The 20,219-nt window shown below is 46.1% G+C and overlaps 2 protein-coding genes across 2 annotated transcripts in view; both read left to right on the forward strand.

Annotated features, from left to right (window-relative positions):
* The window catches only part of LOC115543897 (uncharacterized), a 979,736-nt gene that overhangs the window by 141,061 nt on the left and 818,456 nt on the right, over nt 1–20,219 (forward strand). The window lies entirely within an intron of this gene.
* LOC115543896 (uncharacterized) lies at nt 9,966–12,270 on the forward strand. The gene is made up of 6 exons (XM_030356563.1): nt 9,966–10,183; nt 10,309–10,384; nt 10,460–10,717; nt 10,933–11,104; nt 11,193–11,341; nt 11,442–12,270. Exons 1-6 carry the CDS (start codon nt 10,058–10,060, stop codon nt 11,630–11,632), a joined length of 972 nt encoding a protein of 323 aa, XP_030212423.1. The 5' UTR covers nt 9,966–10,057; the 3' UTR covers nt 11,633–12,270.

Consider the following 20,219-nt stretch of genomic DNA (forward strand, 5'->3'; position numbering starts at 1 on the left):
CTAACATTATTCTATAAACAGACATTTAGATGTATAGTCTGTCGTTATAATTGATTTACCTCGGGTGTACTGTGGAGTGGGTAAGACTGTTTTTAATAGCAGGCTAGCATTGCCCGTTGACTTGCGCTAGCCTAGCACGAGTGAACTCTGCAACTAGAAGGACTGAATGAAATGTGTTGAAAACTGTCTCCAGTGATATAGAATACCAATGCTCACTTCGGAATCAGGCCCTATGTCCAAAATTCCGAACTACCCCTTTAAGGAAGTACCAGAGACGTCGGAGAACCCAACGCCGTCGCTTAGGGGTTCATAATATCATCCGGAGGCGCACACAGCTTTTGGCCGCGTTTTATATGATTTATAGAACACTCTGGCGGGAGCTCCGGCGTGAGTCGGGGAGCTCCGGCAGGAGTCCGAGAGCTCCGACTGGAGCTCCGACAGAGCCAACGTCGGGGTTGGTTCCGGATCCAACGTCTGGGTTTCCGTTCACTCTGGACTTCAGGGAGTAAACGCCAGGGCTTAATTTGAGCCGGAACACGCCAGAACTGTTCCGGCAACTCCGACGTTGGGTCCGGCACCTTTTTTATGGATCCGGCACTCCCTGTGTCACTATGAAATATGTATCGCTTGAATGAAAAAAATGTATTACTGTTTGTGTATTGCTCAAGTTCATTCAATGTTGTTCCTTGAAAATTTTTAAAAACATGCTAATTTTTCACAATTGCTTTTGTGGATGTTAGTTAAATACTAACATAACTGCATTTTGTACCATGTCTGCTTTATTTTCTTCATATTCTTATCTTAACATTTACTCTTACCATTCACAGCTTATCAAATACCCTACATTTTACTGCGTTTTATAAAGAGATCAAATTAATATTGCGCTGAATTGAATTTAGCCTATTGGTCCGGCCCTCCACAACAGTCCCTGTTTCTCATGTGGCCCTTTGGGAAAATTAATTGCCCACCCCTGATTTAGAATAACCATAAATCCAGATTGAAAGTCTGATATCATCATTCATATATATTTTTTTATATTCTGTATCCTACAATTCCTTTAGTTTATGTCCGAAAATGTTTGCATATATTTTATAATAATTCAAAATGAATTGCATGCTATGTTGTTAATGTAATGCTAATGAATTGTAATCCATGCTAATGTAATTATCGGAAATGTCATATTTGTGTAACTTTGTACTTTGTTTTGTTTGGTGACAGAGAGGCGTTCAAGCCCAGTGCTTTTCATACCACGCCACTCACACTATAATAGCTCTTTAATAAGCATGGAACACAAAACTTCATACTCAAGCCTCTAATTAATGTTGCTATCCCAGCTGTTTTGGCATGATATAGATTGCAGCCCTCTGTTCAGCAATCTCTGCCAATATGGTACACACACAAACACAACCTTCTAATCGGGCTATGGAGGCTGGACAGTTTGTGCACACAAACAAACACATCGGAATTCAAACAACGGCAGCACCACACAGGTGTAGCATCAGATGCCTCTGAAAGAACGGGGCCAAGAAGATCTATATGTTTGCAAAACTAATTAAACGAGTGATGAAGATTGACTCAAGATGTTTCGTGTTGGCACAGCTCTATAGAGCTGCATAGAGCTAGAACCTGGGCTGAACAAAAAATATATACCGTACTAATGGCAGACATTCAGGTAGGCACTGCCAATACTATTTGGCAGCGAGGCTGGTTTAAAATTGCACTCATCTATAAGTTCCTTAAAGGATGTGTGTTGAAGGGAAAAACGGTCTGTCTAGTTACTGGACCAGATGAAATGAGACGGAGAGGTAATAAAGTCTGTCGGCACGAGGACCTTGGATTTATTAAGTAAAGTGGCAACGGTTATACAGAGTCATAAGCGTGAGAAATCGAATATGTCTAAGTCCCTAATCAGCGCTGATGGTTCGTCCGGAGCTTCGCCTCCGTGGAAGGTCTGCTTCAGAAGAAGGGGAAGAGTCTCTGTGTGATACAGTCTTATACTGTATCTTCCTCCTGATGAGGTGTGTGCGTTTGAGATGTGTATGGTTCTGTGTGTTTTTGTTTGGCCTTGGCTCCCAGGCCCTGCTGTGTATGCCTCCTAACGGGGGAGAGCTCCTCGTGTCTCCTGTGTGGTAAATTAAACCGGGGGGTTCCCCCCGGACTGTCTTGTGTGTGATAATTTAATGTGGCTCTCAGGCCCTTGGTATGGGCAGGTAACGGGGGAGGGCTTCAAAGTGTCTCCTGTGTGATAAATTAATGCGGCTCTCCCGTTCTTGAGGATGACTGGTGCATTGTCTGAGTGTCCACCATCTGCCAGCCTGGGAAATGGGGCCTTCGGCTCCGGCCTTGACCTGACTATATTCTCATGTATGTGTTATGTGTTAAAAGTTGACTATATTGTAAGTTGACTGCCATGTGATGTGCTCATTAAGCTAGGGTAGGAGTTAGCTATACTTATAATGTGCATGTGATGTACTCAGCAGGTTATTTTGCCCAACATATCCCCCTCAAGTCGTCGCAAGACGACTTTTACTCATTAGGGGTACGAGGGATAGGACTCCAGCGCGGGACTACCATTATAACATTATTAGAAATAACAGAAAGAAGGCAAATGACCATAAAAACAAACAACCATGAGCCTGGGACGAAAACAGCTCGCTGGACCGGGTGTATGGGGAACCACGTGGGAGAAACGCTACCCCTGCTTCAGACATGGGTATGCCATACACACCCCACCTAGGGGGTGGCATCCACCCCGGCCTTACATCGCGAGCAGACAATACCAACAATACTGGCAGCAGATAATACACAAAGAACATACCACAAGCATACAACAATACAAAAACAAATATCAAACGATACCAAAAAACAACAACCAACAACAAAGCTGGCCACACAACGAAACCAACACCAAACCATAACAATAACAACAAAATGCAACAATAAAACAAACTCCAAACAATAACAGTATCAGCAAAAAGCAGCAATAAGACTAACAGTAAACAATAACAATATCAAAATGCAACAATCACACAAACACTACACTAACGATCACAGGAAAGAAATGTAACCATGAAACGTGTCCCCAAATAATAATAATAATATCAGAAAGACATGAGGTACACAACGAATGGCAATCCCCCTCAACCCATCCCTAGATGACCACACATTAAGGATGTGAGGAGGAGTTAACTGGTCGTATAACAATAAGCAATCACACGCATGGGGTATCCAGGGTAGGCCCGGGGCACGGGAACAACTAAAACCATGGAATAGTCCTGAGCGTCATCACGGGCAGGTGGTTGCAAGGCGCCACCTGAGCATTAGACCCTTTTATTCAACTGCGCTCAGGACCTCATCTGATAAACGGGCAATCAAGGCCCCTGGAACCTCGCCCGTGTGTATCCCCGAGCTCCATCTAGTGGGACAGCGATATAAACAACAACATTTACGTTCCCGGCGTCGGTTGCGTAGACGCGAGCATAGATATGGGAGCGGCTAAAAACAGTGAAGCGTACAGAAGCGAATACAGCCAGGGGCGCCCTCAAGCCTTAAGGGAACGGGCCGCAGCCCCTGGTACCGGAACGCAGATCCCTGGTCCGGGCGACGTGGGTGCATCAGGTGGGAGGGGGGTGGTGCCGTTGGCGGGGACGGGAATGGGGCAGCCCACCTGGAGAGGTTACTAGCACGTCACAGGCGGGGGGGGGGGAGGGGGGTGTGGTGGTGGGGTTTCAGCATACGGTGGTGGAAAGAGGACGCCGGGGCCGGATGATCTTCATGTATTGGTGCGCTGCATTGCGTGGGGGGCCCTTGGACAGTGGGGCAGGGGTCTGTTCCATGTTCTCCAGCCAGATCAGGTCGGGCCCCTCTGGTGGTCCCTCGTCCAAACTCCCCGGTGTATACTCGATCCCCAGGTAAGCCTGGACGGCACCCGCTGCACCTGTAGTGCCCATCGCTCACTGGGCTCTCCATCAATCCCTGCCGAAATCTGATTGCATCATCCTTGGGTAGTTGGTCGGCTCCGGGCGTGTCTGCATCTGGCTCCTCCTCTGGCCCTGGAACTTTGTGTTTCTCTTGCTGGAATTACAAACTTATGTACAACAGTTAGATGTTCAAACATATTTTCCTTAATCCTATTTCTAATTACTCTAATGGAAGTCCCTTTTGGCACCCTCGAATGTTAAGTGAAGGCATGGGTCGACCCTTAAGCATTTCATGCGGGGTTAGATGTGTCGTTCTGTTAGTTTTCATGCGATAACTCATAGTGTCAATCGTAGTGCATTAGTCCTTTAATTTAGTACTCTAATTTAATTCTGTTAATCTTTGTCTGAAGCGTCCCATTCCTCTTTCCACCATACCTTGTGGTTGAGGATTGGGGTGTAATCTAGTCTTTATTTGACATGCAAATGTTGAATCACTTGTTTGAGTGTTCTCTGAACAAACGTTTTGTCTGAGCTTATTTCTGACGGAATTCCAAACCTTGTCTTGACTTCTCCAGTCAGAAACTTGATTACTGTAGTCCCACTTTGGTCTTTTGATGGGATGGCTTCTACCCATCTGTTGAACACTGTATTTCACACTCATTTAGCTGGATGTCAATCATTGTTTGCAAGTATGGTGAAGAAAAACCTTGTTTTCTAATTATTATTATTATTATTATTTTTTTTTAATTCTCCTCAATACCTCACCCCTTGCGCAATGGTCAAAACCACGCGCATTAAATGATAAGCAAATCTAAGAACGCCGTTGGTGCAACCAACGTCGAAACGTCTAACCTTAACCATCAGCAAACTAAAACCAATCTTTTGGGAAGGGAAATCGAAACCAGTATGTCCAAAACCAAAGCCCAATATGGGTGGGTTTACCATCAGCCGCCTGAGACCACGCTGTTCCAAAGTCATGCACTAAACCGAAAAAACGTACATGCGTAAGTGGCCTGCTATACCACAAAGGTAAAATAAAATAAAATAAAACGCGACATGCCCCGTTCCAAGACCACCTCTGCTGCAAGAGCTGACATATCTGACTCCTGTTCCTCCTCCACCCTACACCCCACCCGGCACTTCCCATGATTGTTGCAGCTCGTCACTTCATGATCAAGTGAGCCAGTGCCCACAGCGACTATGCCAAGTAATCGTGACTGTGCCTGCCTTAGGTCGTCCCGGGTGTCAAGGTGGGATCTTACCCGTCGTCGGCTAACCAGCCTTCCATACTGGCTCGCTGCAGGATGCCATACCTGGGATACAATCAATCCCCACCCATATGGTGGTATAGATCGCAAAGTGGAGGGATGGAGACAGAGTCTTCAGCCCCAACTGCCCTATGCAGCGTGTGTGTGCGTAAAAGATACACCTCAGGGAAACTATAAAACAAAAAGTCATTTATCAGAGTTAAAATTATTAAAGTGTTGCAGCAGCAGTAGTGGCATTTGAAAGGTAAACCCACTACTTCCGAATCCAAATTGACAACATAGCATGTAGGATCCCTTCCCAGCAGATGTAGCGCCAATCCCCGTCATCCTTGACCAAAGAGATTTACCCTATATTTTAATTGGTGTAGTCCTACTTGTACAGTTTATCAAGATTACGTTTTTACTTTATGCATATATTTTTAATTATTATCCTCATCTTTATCATATCCATATTTATTCAATTATTCTTTCCTGTGTGAAAATAATAATAATGACTTAGTTAATAGCAAACCTTCTTCTTTAGTCCAATTGCATTAGATTATCATTACTGTTGTCCTAGGAAGACAAAAAACAAAATAAAAACTAAACTTAAAGAAAAAACAAATTAGCCATAATGTGAATATCCACTGCGTGTCTCCCTGTGACTCTCTCCCTCCTTCAGGAGAACACGCTCTCTCTCCCTCCTCAGTACGGGGTGCTGTTTGGTGCAAGACAACAGATAAGGGTGGAATGTGGCTTCTCTCTCTCTCTGCGTGTCTCCCTGCGGCCATAACGCCTTGAAAGCGAGCGTGCTCTGGGGGCTGGGTGTGAGAGAAACCATGGGTAGTTCCTTTTCTCGGCCAGCAGAGGGGTTGTTCAGGTGAAACCTATGGACAGAGACTACAAAGAACTTCAAACATGGCAGACAGGGAACTACAAATTTATCAAAGCCTGAAAACTCAACAGAGCTCTACCTGCATTCCTTGGATATGTGGTATTTTATGGCGTATGGCCACCACACACTTTCAGTTGAACACACTCTCTATTTCCTTTCTCTGTACTGTGTGTTAGTGTGTCTCTCTGTTCTGCCTGAATGGTGTAGGTCGACAAATGGGGGGGAAATGTGTTCTCTCTCTCTCACCCTTCCTCACTCCCCTTGGGGTCAAGCAGCAGCTAGGACCGTTAACAGATAAGCCTGGAATGCAACATCATCAACTCCCCATCATGGAACAAGACCTAATAACTATCTCTCACACACAAAAAGATCCTTCTGTCCCTTCATTCACAATTTACTTTTCACTTTATTATATATAACTTAATACTGCTCTCCCTTTCCAAATTTCTATATACACAAAACTAGAAGCTGACCACCGAAATTGGTACAGGCCTCGTCAGGCCGAACCAAAACACCCTCACAGGTTCTAACTTCCATACAACTCTAGGGAGGGGAACTACAACATGAGGTGGAGTAGAGGACTTCAAATATGGTGGACGGGGACCTCAAATGGGAGGACTACACATATGGGAAAGGGGATTACACTCTGGGCCTGAAAACCATACAGAGCCCCTTCTCGTGGTCCTGAAACAACCGTTCATTGTTAGAAAAACACGCACTCTATCGCTACCTCCAACTGTCTAGAGGGAAAATGGTCCCTCTCGATCGTCCTCCGACTTTAGCTCTCCTTGCTATCTCTCCTTGCTATCTCTCTCGCTCCCTCTCACACACACACCTAAACAGACCTTTCTCATTCTGTCTCCTCCAAACGCACACACAGAAACATCACCTCTTGCGTACATGCGCACAGAGACGCACACAGCCTTTCTCACTCTGTCTCCTCTAAACGCACACACAAAAACATCGCCTCTTGCGTACCCGCGCACACACAGAGTCGCTCACAGCCTTTCTCTCTCTCTCACGCGCATACACACACTGTCTCTCTGTTTCTCTCTTTCACCCGCACACACACACTGTCTCTCTGGTCGTGAAGGTGGGGGTGAGAGGTCTCTGCTATCCCTAGTCTGCGTCAGTTCAGGTGTCTGTCCGTCAGTCCCCCTTTAAGACATAGGTGGGGACTCTAACCCCACCCGAGGGACTCTAACCCCCTTAAGACATAGGTGGGGACTCTAACCCCACCCGAGGGACTCTTACCCCCTTAAGACATAGGTGGGGACTCTAACCCCACCCGAGGGACTCTAACCCCCTTAAGACATAGGTGGGGACTCTAACCCCACCCGAGGGACTCTAACCCCCTTAAGACATAGGTGTATTTATTACACATCCATTACTTGGCCATCGGTAGTCTTGTATCACTATGCCCGATTCTTATAGGCCCTATGGTCTCGTGGGTATTCCTTCACCATGCAACGAGCCGATATTCGATGTGTCACGCGTTCAGGGTCAATCGGGTTTATGGGGAAATGCTGGGATGCAGTCCTATTCGTCCCCACGAGATATCCCGTAGCGAACCGCTCTCACAGTCTCACCTCCTAATGTGGTTCCTATATAACTATGCAGAGTTTGGATTTTATCAACAGGTTCTGCCTACCTTTTGTTGGGCGGCCGCGAGGTGAGACTGCAGGAATCGGTCCGGTGCTCCGGGGTCCCGAGGTCGTGCCGCACTCCGTCTCTCGTTTCCCAGTTGCGGTTCAATTCAGAAAAAATCACGTCGGGGTCACCAAATTGAAGGGAAAAACGGTCTGTCTAGTTACTGGACCAGATGAAATGAGACGGAGAGGTAATAAAGTCTGTCGGCACGAGGACCTTGGATTTATTAAGTAAAGTGGCAACGGTTATACAGAGTCATAAGCGTGAGAAATCGAATATGTCTAAGTCCCTAATCAGCGCTGATGGTTCGTCCGGAGCTTCGCCTCCGTGGAAGGTCTGCTTCAGAAGAAGGGGAAGAGTCTCTGTGTGATACAGTCTTATACTGTATCTTCCTCCTGATGAGGTGTGTGCGTTTGAGATGTGTATGGTTCTGTGTGTTTTTGTTTGGCCTTGGCTCCCAGGCCCTGCTGTGTATGCCTCCTAACGGGGGAGAGCTCCTCGTGTCTCCTGTGTGGTAAATTAAACCGGGGGGTGCCCCCCGGACTGTCTTGTGTGTGATAATTTAATGTGGCTCTCAGGCCCTTGGTATGGGCAGGTAACGGGGGAGGGCTTCAAAGTGTCTCCTGTGTGATAAATTAATGCGGCTCTCCCGTTCTTGAGGATGACTGGTGCATTGTCTGAGTGTCCACCATCTGCCAGCCTGGGAAATGGGGCCTTCGGCTCCGGCCTTGACCTGACTATATTCTCATGTATGTGTTATGTGTTAAAAGTTGACTATATTGTAAGTTGACTGCCATGTGATGTGCTCATTAAGCTAGGGTAGGAGTTAGCTATACTTATAATGTACATGTGATGTACTCAGCAGGTTATTTTGCCCAACAGTGTGGGGCTGGAATATTGACTCACTTAATGTGTTGTGTGTCCTAGTTTAGACTGAGGTGGTAGCCGGCGGCCTAGTGCCCAACAGGACTTACACTAAGTCGGTCGTAACTTGGCGCTCCAAGGTCGACCTAATAGTGACCCCGGCTGTACTGTCTATGCTAAAACGTTCTTCTCTGTGCGACCGGCATCTGTAGTTTGACTGACACCCCCCCCCCCCTCTTTTTTGTTGTAGTGGCATTGACAAATTCATTGTTTGCCAAGAGGAGCTCATGGCCCTGTTTGCCATCTGTCCGGCCTGTTGTGAGAAGTCAGATAGTAGAATCGTGCAGCAGGAAGGAACATTTGTTAAAATAGAGCAGGTAGGGTTTTGTTTACACTGCAGGCCATATCTGATTAGAAAATCAGAATATCTTACTAAAATCGAATAGCCCTGACTGTCTGCCCACATTGCTCATTGCAAGTGATCAGTGCATCCTCCTATCCACATTAGTTGCTATAACAGTCTAATATCTTGTGGATTTATAATGGCTAGCTTGGTTGGTGCTGACGTTGCTTCTTTTTCAAATTAGTCTTTCCAGTTAATTTACAATGTATGTACCAGGCTTGCTTTAGTCTGTGGGTTTATGATGCCATCATATTTGAGTGTTATACACTGATTGTCATGTTTTTTTTTTTCTAAATATCTAGGTCTGTGCATGTGGCTACCAGCGTTTCTGGCAAAACCAGCCGATCCTAAACAGGAATATGCCAACCTGTAACCTCCTTTTAAGCGGGGCCATCCATTTCTCTGGATGTTTAGCCACCCAGACATTACGGATGATGAGCCTGTTTGGCCTTCAGTGCATCAGCGCAAGCACTTTCTTTCGCCATCAGCGCCGTTACACCATCCCCGTCATCATTCAGGCCTGGCAGAACGAGCAGGCCAAGAATTTTAGTGACCTCAAGGCAATGGATGGAGGCCTAGTTGTTGCTGGTGACTGCAGGTAAAGCAGAATTTGTTGATTCTATGCTAGCTGCCACTAAGGGGTATGAACTTTAATAATCTCATGTCATTGTTAATTTTGTATCCTAATACTGTTCTCCACACTTTGTTTGTGCGAGAGCTCATAGACCAGTTGCACTTTTTATCTTTATTTGTTATCATGCAGGGCGGCTTTAGTTTACATTTGCAGATGTCATGGTGGATTGTCTTTACAGACACTGGTTATTAAAAACTTGAAACATAATTTTAATTTCTAATTATCCCCAGGTCAGATTCTCCAGGGCACTGTGCAAAGTACGGCTCCTACACATTGATAGAGGACAGAGTAAACAAGGTGGTTGATGTTCAGCTTGTTCAGGTAAGCCTGATGTTATTAGACAGAAAGAAATGAACTCTCTGCAATTTGTTAAATGGACTGCATCTTAATATAGCACTTTTCCACGTGTACAACCATGCATAGAGCTACACTTACACTTATATTATGTTGCAGAGCTCAGAGGTCCCCAACAGCTCTTGGTGTGAGATGGAGGGGCTCAAGCGCAGCATCGGCTTGCTGAGGCGGAACGACCTGCATTTGTCAACCCTCATCACAGACAGACATCGCCAGGTATTTACAAAAAGAAAAATATTGTAGATTTATGAATTTCACTGAGGCTGGACGTTTGTGCTTTGCTGATGCACTGAGGGCCAGACAGTGCAAGCATCCACAAAAGTTTGCTCTTTACTCCTTAGGTTGCCAAATGGGTGAGAGAAGAGCTGTGCCCTGAAGGGACACAGCATTATTTTGATGTCTGGCACATTGGGAAAAGTATGTATCCATTGTTGGAACGTTTAAGCAGTTTTTGTTATTGCATTTCGATTAATACCATTTGTTCTAAACCAGGTCTGGGGAAGGCCTTGGATACAGCCTCAAAAGACAGACAGTGTGAACAACTACAGTTGTGGAGGCCAGCCATAGTAAACCACCTGTACTGGACTGCAGCCTCAACCCCTGATGGCAATCCAGCTGTGATGGAGGCCAAATGGAGAAGCTTGGTGAATCACATTCAGGACATCCACGACCATGACACCCCTGCCTTCTCCAGTTGCGCTCATGCCCCTCTGGAGGGGGATCAACGAGATAAAGAGTGGCTGGAACCAGGTACAGTACACAGTATGTGGCATTATGAATGCTCTACAGGGTTTCCATTTAAATCATTATTTCATACTCTGGGGATCTCATAACATTCTGTATACTGTAAATATTTTTGCTATAATTCATATGCAGGACAATTTCATGTGTTTCCACTGGAGAAAAAATATCTGTCTATTTGTATGTCTGCTGTGTGTGTGCCTACCTATCTTGGTCTCTTGCAGGCTCAATGGCAGCAGTAAAACTGGAGGGTATCATCACAAGGACATCCTTACTGAAGGATGTTCGACAGCTGTCTCCGCAGCACCAGACTTACTCCCTTGAAGCCTTCCACTCCCTGATCCTGCACTTCGCACCCAAGCACACTGGGTTTTCATACCAGGGCATGTATAGCAGGTCAGTGCTGTCCAATGGAATAACAATGCCGTATTTGATGATACATACACCAGGTTTCGAAAGTGTTCTCAACTGTGTTATTCTGTAGGCTTCTCTTAGCGGCGCTGCATTACAACCATAATGCGAACAGAGAGACCGCACGAAGAAGCGATGGTTTGGAGAGGTATAGCGTGCGATATCCACGTTTCAGAAAAGGTGCCTGGGTAGTTGTGCCCATCAAAGAGAAGGCCTCATACGGTAGGCAGTGTCATGCAGTTCTATCATATTTTGACATTTGCGCACAAGACATCTGTGACATCGATCTTTATACAGTATTTTATCATTATTATGTCTGCAGGTTATGCAACGTCATTAATCGAGGCTCTTCGGGAGAGCTACATGGATTCACCCAAGGCTCTTCAAGAGGTTAGCGCCAATTTGTCAGCCTGTGCACCCGCCCCCATCGCCAAATCCTTCGAACAAATTCCCAAGGAGGAGGCCGTCAGCCTCTTTCTAGCCCAGCAGTCACGCTACAAAAAATTGAATTAGCATAGTTTTTTTCCCACACAGGCCAATCATTTAGTTGTGAGTATGTATATATGTATATAGTAAGTATATGTTATTTTATTTGGTGGTGGTTTTCTGTATGCCGCATGTTTTGTTTTCTCTTTGTGTGCTGTTTATTGCTTGGGTTTTTTGATTGTTCCAGGAAGTTTATTATAACCTTACATTTTAACCCCTTGCGCTGACCCTAACATCTGAGGACTAACATTATCTCTTGGTTATTTTTGGCTGTAACCCATTCATTCCTTTATCAGCATCACCATGGTTACCGCCCCACTGCATGTCGCATGTTTTGTTTTTATTGCTTGGGTTTTTTACTTAGTTGTGTGCACAAATCATTCCATTACAGCTTCATTTGCCCCATAATTCATAAAAAAAATTGTAAGAATCCGAAAGGGACCTCTGTGTGCGCTTTTCTCTTGGATCACACTATGCGTCTGCTCTATGTGATATCATTGCATGTATGTGTCCGTGAGTGAGTGAGAGAATGTGCTGTGTGAGTGCTGACTCTCAGGTAAGACCAAACTATTGCAAGATTATTTTATGTTGGTTTCTTTGTGCCTAACCCTTTTTTTCTTGATTTGTTTACTTTATCAGGCCTTTCAACCTGTCCCTTTTTTCAGTAATCGATCCCCATTACTTGGGATGACCTAATAAACTGTTTTTATATGAATTCACATGTTCTGTGTATTTTATAACATTTTAAAGGCGCTTGAGCGATCGCAACACAACTAGCATGAGTTAATTCTTGAACTGAAAAATAATTGTATTCATGTTGTATGTGCCAATATGGTTTTTATTCTTCATCCAAACGAGGCCATTGAAAGCCATGATAGGTCTGGTCACCACTCTGAAATTGTTGCCTGATGGCTGAAACCAGACAGGAGGGTAGAGGCTTCCTTATATGCAGGCCAAGAACTCCATAAGCCCATCGTATAGCCTGCCTGTATGCAGTGTACCGGTATTGCTTAGGGAAATAGGTTGGAAAATAAAAAAATTGCATGCATGTTTATTGTCTATGCAACACATCTCTAGTCGCCTATAACTGTTTAAGTTGGTTCATAGGACTCTATAAAAAGAATGCTAAAGTAACAAACAATTAACATACTCGTGCGTGCTGGCTTGAAGGGGACCATGTTCCTGCTTGAAATGTGTGTACGCTATCTTAAGCACAAACGGATTCAGGCAGCATGCATCAAATCCTGGATGCTGAGTGAGGCATGTCACATCTGCTGGTCTTGGGCTGAGCTTCTCGACCAGCGACCAAAACGCACTCACTTCCCTACAGCACAAGCTCTCCACCACAGATTCCATAGGACGGCACCGCCCACACAAACACCTGCCAAACACAGCGACACAGACACGCTTACTACTCTCCCTCTCTCTGTAAGCGGTACCCTGATGGTGTCAATGACAATCAATCACGAGGAGTAGAATCGAAAATAATCACCGCTGAATTCATGACCAGCCTACGTGATCGGCGGCTACCGGGTACGTTTGCAACAACACTTTCACCGGAGGAATATGTAAAAGCTTAGAAATAAAGACTAGGCAAAATATGTACCGGTAGTTACTGGAGCTATTAGGCAACCATCAAAACGTGGGATAACTAATCGTAGGGTTTATCCGGGGAGGGGGGACAGCTCAAGCGCTCGTTGCTGCATTGCTAAATGATAGCAACTCACCAGGACACCTCATCAACTCTCCACCTATTCTCCTCTGACCATGAATTTAATTGGCTTTGACGGCCATCAATCCTCGGCAATTCCTCATTCGCCCCCTCACGTCTAACAGGCTCGAAATTATACGGCTGTGGGCCATCATAAATGTAATTTGTGGTTCTTGCCACCTCTTCCTCATCCCAGTTAGACGCCATAGTTCTAGTACTAGGCTGAGGCTACCTTCAACCACGACTCCCTACCGTGACGTCACAACCGAACGACGTTAGAAAACACCCGTTACCACAAAAAACGACAAAAACTGGACTTTAACGCAATTTTGGAGACATTTCATGAATGCGGTACATATTTTGAGTGCTTTATGTACCCATTAATCGAAACTTCCGGTTAACCATAGGCTTTAACTATGACATGTCAATAGCTGATGACAGAACTCCACTGGCCTCGCTTAGCCATCTTCTTTGTCCTGACTCACCTTGTCCTATCCCCCCCAGCACATACAAACCCACACACTCAAAAACATGACTTGATGGAGATTTCATCCCTCCGGTGCCCCCCCCCCCGTTCTGTTACAGCGAGCCGTCTATTGTACGCCACTGTCCCAACTGACTGACCAATCTCCTTTACCAGCCTAATGAGGTCCCTCCATGCCGCCCTCATCTCTCTCTCTCTCTCTCTCTCTCTCTCTCTCTCTCTCTCTCTCTCTCTCTCTCTCTCTCTCTCTCTCTCTCTGGTATGCAGTCTATTTTCATCTCTCTGACACTCTCTCCATCTCACCCTCTCTCCCCCCCCCCACTTCTCCCTCTTGTCTCACTCTGTATATCGATCTAAATCAAGCCCCATCAAGCCCCCCTAAATAAACGCAGCAAAGAAGTTCTTACGTTCCGGAGAACAAACCAAGTGTTCAACATGACCGTATGCGATGGTAGACTCAGCTCAAAAAACCTTCTCAATAAACCTAAAGCGTATAAGAGATAGGGGTAGCGGATCAATTATAAATTGTCAGAGGATACGATATTAAGACGCTGGTTACGAACCGTGACCAAAGCCATAATAACCGGTCACTCCCAGCGTAATGCTAGGTCACCACCTGGTGACAGCAGAGAGGCTTAATTGAGGAGCAATGTTGCGAATCGTAACAGCTCCTAGAGACAAGCGTAGCCAAGCCTGGCATCAACATGAGGCAGCGCCAGACGGCATAGCCTACATGAAAATAAACAGTGACAAAGAGCAGCTTAATTGGCATAACCATGCAAGTAGCTCTTGCTTGCCGGTGACCACTCCGTGTGTGCCGGCAAGGAACGAATGTGGTGGTGGACTAAACATCCACACAACACACTTTAAGCTCTCAATAAAGGCAAGGCGTATAAGAGACATGGGTGACGTATTCCTAATTAACTTGAATTGATGAATTAATTCATAAATTAATCAAAAGATCCCAGCCTAATGCTGTGACACCACTTGGTGACAGCAGAGATAGACTTAATCGAAGAGCAACTTACGAATTGTAACAGCTCCGAGAGAGAAGCCTTTATCCATGCCGTGGAAGGGGTCGCCGACTGAAACACAGAGTTTGAGTCATTGAGAGTTTTAGGTATGTCTAGCTTGTAAAAACAGATAAAAAGCGCCGGGGGAGGACCATGACACATCTGCTCAAAAGTCCTCCACCAAAATGCCCTAGAATAGAGCCGTCAAACTGGCCACACCCTGTGTAAAGCAGCGTATAGCGGCTCTTGGCAGCTTCACTATAAAGCCCAGTTCAGACCAAAGATTCACCTTGCAACGGCTTGCAACGAGACGGTTTTAGAACGTCGCAGGGGCGGTGTGAACGGGTCGTTGCAAGCCGTTGCAAGCCGTTGCAAGGCGTTGCAAGGTGAATCTTTGGTTTCGCCAGAGATTGAACATGTCAAATCGCAAGGTCCAGTTTTAGAACGCGGCGATTTAACTATTCCTCTTCAGCCAATCACAGCACAGAACAACTTGTACGTCACAGCCTTACTCCGTCCCGGTACCGTACTGTCGTATTTTGTTGATGTATTTGCACTTTTAATCTTGCTGAATTCTACGACGAATAATTGTGTCCAAATACAGATATGAGGACGACAAATGACCTGAAAAGATTTGGTTGGGGTTTGTCTCATTTTTCCTGCATTTACAGTGTGGGCGCAGAATTCGACGGTGCGCTAGATTGATTGTGGCATCGTTGATTGCGACCTGCATTGCTTGTGGACTCTGTGATGATCGCAGACACGAATAATTGTGTCCAAATACAGATATGAGGACGACAAATGACCTGAAAACACTTGGTTGGGGTTTGACTCATTTTCCCCGCATTTACAGTGTGGTCGCAGATTTCGACGGTCTGCTGTCATGAATTGTGACCCATCGGGGATTGCGACCTGCTGCTTGTGGACTCAGTGATGATCGCAGACATGAATAATTGTGTCCAAATACAAATATGAGGACGACAAATGACCTGAAAACATTTGGTTGGAGTTTGACTCATTTTCCCCGCATTTACAGTGTGGGCGACAAATGAGGACCACACTGTATGACAAATGACCGGAAAATGCAATGTATCCAACAACGGGTAATCTAAACTAAGCTCCAGCTATTTACTCCAATGCAGATGTAGTGGAGAATGACAAGACATAGTAACTCTAGCCTACTCTCAAGTAAAATAAAAATAAAACTAATTGCAAACCTAACTAATCGCAAACCTAACTAATCTAACCTAACCTACGCAAATGATGATGTTGCGGCTCTCAGCATGTGCCAGAGCGTTCACAGTTGCTATGGAAACCACCTAGCGTCGCAGCCCGTTGCAGCGCGTTGCAGCCAGTGTGAACTGCCCAGTTTTAGAACGTCGCAGCCCGTCTCGTTGCAAGGCGTTGCAAGGCGTTGCAAGGAGTTGCGAGTTGCAAGCCGTTGCAAGGTGAATCTTTGGTCTGAACTGGGCTTAACACTCAAACAACCGTTGTGTGGCGTGCTGGCAGAACCCAAAGGCAATAAGAGTACCGTTTTAAAAGACAGAGCATCGAAAGGGGCATGAGACAGAGGCTTGAAAGGCTCCCTGGATAACCAACACAACGCGATGGGAAGATCCATCCGTGGGGCAAGCACGTGAGAAAAAAACAGTTTTTAACATGTCTAACCATACAAGAATCTCTTGACCAGTGGGTGACTGAAAAACAGGTTACCTTCACAGCCTGCGGGGCCAACCGAAACGGCTGTCATAAGGACTTTGGCAGTGGAGAAAGCAAAGCGTTTCTCCAGTAAGCACTGTAGGAGACTGTGGGGGGGGGGGGGACGTGCAACGTCTGGCCTGCAGGGGGAGGTAGAGGACAGTTGGGAACACACCGGATCGGCTGGGGGGATTGGACCTGATTGAGAGCAGGTGAGCGTGGTCAGGTCCAATCAGGGAATGTGTACTTTGGTGCCTGCCTTGTGTTTCAGCAGGAGAGAGAGAGATCCAGATACTGAGATCGACAGAACCAGGAAACGCACACGGATCTCGACCATTATAATATAGTTTTGGAGCCTGTCCTAAGTTTGGTTTATTGAATAAAAGAGCTCCCAATAAAGGGACAAAAGAAATTGGTCTCCCCGCGCTCATTATCTGTTACAGTGGCGCCCAACGTGGGGCGAGCGCAAAGAAAATGGACCAGTCCCCATTGGGAAACGTGCTCGGGCACCTGGCCCAGATGGCGGAGCGACAAAGCCAAATACACCACGCGCAGAACAAGGTGCTTACAGAACTGGCCCAGTCCATGGCCGCCGATCGGGCCATGCTCCGGGAGCTCCTCACCTCCAGCCAGAGGTGGGGCTAAGTCATTAATGTGCAAGTCACAAGCAAGTCTCAAGTCATAGCCTTCAAGTCTCAAGCAAGTCCCAAGTCACTGTGGTGAGAATCAAGCAAGTCACAAGTCAAGTCATTGCTCAGGTCAAGCAAGTCACAAGTCAAGTCATACAAAAATCTGATGATCTAACCCAGTTTCCACATTTAAAAATCGGTAAAGAGAGTGGTTCATTTTACTTCAACATTAACAATAACAATGTCTTAACAATAACTCAAACTATTCAAAACATTCCAAAACCATTATGTGCATAGTTTGAAAATGTTTTTTATGATCATTACCTCCAACCTATGAACAGAATCAAATAGAACCTCTAGGTAGCTGTATACGACAACAGATCAAGTCAATCACTCAATCTCCCTACATGTTGTAGAATATTATTTGCAACACATGGCATCAGACATGAAAAAAAAGAATATTTCAAAAGTAATATCACATACACATACTGTAGGAAGGGGAAATAGTAATACACAAGCCTGAAAGCTGGTAGCAATCTTGCTGCCTCGCAACATATACATCGACTTACAATGCATTGCATTTGCAAAAAAAATAATTTGACAGTACTTTGTCACTGAGTTCTGAATGATGCGGTCACATTATCACCCCACCATGGCTCAACACATGTTCAACAGGTGCACTTGATGCAGGGACTGCATAACTCGTACCTCCACCTTGAACAAAAAGACACTTAAAACCACTGAGTTAGAAGTAGCCTACTGACTTGAAAATTAAACAAGTTAATCATCTGTGGAACGGGCAGGGCTCGAAAAACTCCAGCCAATGATTTTCAGAAACACAGTAAGTACGTCAATCAAACGGTCGTACTGCACTCCCCCTCCCCCCGCGCGTGACCTCTTCGTGCACGTACTCAAAGCTCGTGACTCAGAGCAAGCTTCTGTTTGTTGTTATCCTGCGGTAGCTATTGGAGCTAGTTTACTAGCTAATCCACATTTGGACCTAGCGCTAGAATACAACCCTAAACTCCAACCTAGCTAGCCTGCCCTGGCCCACTCTCGCGCATCTGTGTTCGCGCTCTTGTGTGATTGCGCGTCCATGTACTTGGAATGGGTGGAGTCAGAGTCAGCGTTGAAGTAGAGTGGGTAGGACCATTTGAGTTGCGTCTTTTCAAAATCTGCTGGCGTATCGCAAATCACATATCCAACCTATAATATAACTTTAGAAAAGTCCTTTCGAGTCATCTGTCTCAAGTCTAAGTCAAGTCTCAAGTCATGAAGACCAAGTCAAAGTCAAGTCGAGTCTTTTATCAGTGTTAGTCAAGCAAGTCTCAAGTCCTCAAATTTGCGACTCGAGTCTGACTCGAGTCAAGTCATGTGACTCGAGTCCCCCATGTCTGCCTCCAGCGGACACGGCGAGGGACCCCGGGGGGCCACTCCCAACATTCACATCCCGAAAATGGGGCAGACGGACGACGCAGAGGCCTTTCTGGGGACCTTCCAGGGGGTGGCCGAGGTCTCGGGGTGGCCATGCCAGGAGTGGGCGCACCATCTCCTACCGTTCCTGACGGGCGAGGCGCAGCTAGCCGCCCACAGTCTGCCGGTTGGGGCTCAGCGGGACTATGACGCCATCACCCGAGCCATCTGGGATCGGCTGGGCCTGTACCCGGAGGAACATCGGCGCCGGTTCCGGGCGCTGGCCTTCGGCGAGGGGGACCGGCCCTTCGCCTTCGCCCAACAACTAAGGGACCAGGCCAGGAGGTGGCTGGTTCCGGACCGGAATACAGCGGAGGAGGTGGTGGAGCAGGTGGCCATGGAAAGATTTGTGGAGGGGCTGCCGGCGAGGACATCCGCCTGGGTCCGATATCACCGGCCCGAGAGTCTCTCCGCTGCGGTCGCCCTGGCAGAGAGCCACCTGCCGCCACCAATGGCGAGCCAGCGACCGCTGGTAGCAGGCCCACGGGCCGGTGCGGCGGTCCTGCGGCGGGACAGACCAACACCGGCACCAAGGGCGAGATGGGGGGGTCCGGTCCAGAGCGGGCACATGAGTCGCTCCCCCCCCCCACTCCACAGACGGCAGGGGAGGGGTGCTGGCGGTCTGGCCACTTCCGGCGGGATTGCCCTATGATAGAGGTGGGTCTGGTCGTCCGCGTCATCGGTGGCGTACCGTATCCCTGGGTACGCACCAGGCGCTGATGGACTCTGTAGGCTGCATGCAGACCATGATCCACCCACGTCTGGTACGGTCCCAGGCATTGGTGGAGGTGTCACACCAAATTTGTACCGGGTGCCAAATTTGTACCGCTTACGTAATCAGTTGTCCGTTGCAAGACAACGGACAACAGATTACGTAAGGGGTTGTCCGTTGCCAGGCAGGTTTCAAAAAACTATCGCCTCATGTTGCCAAAGACGAAATAACTAGAGCTGTCAGTTAAACGCGTTATTAACGGCGTTAACGCAAACCAATTTTAACGGCGTTAAAAAAATTATCGTGCGATTAACGCAATTATTTTATTAAAAAAAAAAATCATATATATGTATAATTTTTTTTCTTTGGCTCAAAACAAAGAAGCTGTAGCCTGACTGCTATGTTCAAATGACATTTGTTCAAAGCAGTCGTTTAATTGCACTATAGGCTCTTTTTTTGTATCGTCCTGTTTTGATCAGTATATGCCAATGTTGTTATCAATAAAAAATCATTTGCACAAGGCAAGCCGATGCACTTCACCATGTTGATAAGAGAATTAAAAGAAAAGAATTATGGGACAAAAAAATCAAGGGATATTTAGCATAGAAAAATAATTTGCGATCAATCGCGATTAATCGTGAGTTAACTATGACATTAATGCGATTAATCACGATTAAATATTTTAATCGCTTGACAGCTCTAGAAATAACATAATACACATAACGGATCGCTAGATAACACTTGTTTTTACTTTATATTTGTATTGCATTTAATTGTTTAATCGAATTTAGCTAGTAAACCGAGTGTTTAAAGTGTATCATAGTCTAGCTAGCTTGTCTTAATTTAATTTCCTTAATTTAATTTAGATAATAGATTATAGGTTATAGATAGATA

This window comes from Gadus morhua, chromosome 5 (assembly GCF_902167405.1).
Source record: "Gadus morhua chromosome 5, gadMor3.0, whole genome shotgun sequence".
Taxonomy (NCBI): domain Eukaryota; kingdom Metazoa; phylum Chordata; class Actinopteri; order Gadiformes; family Gadidae; genus Gadus; species Gadus morhua.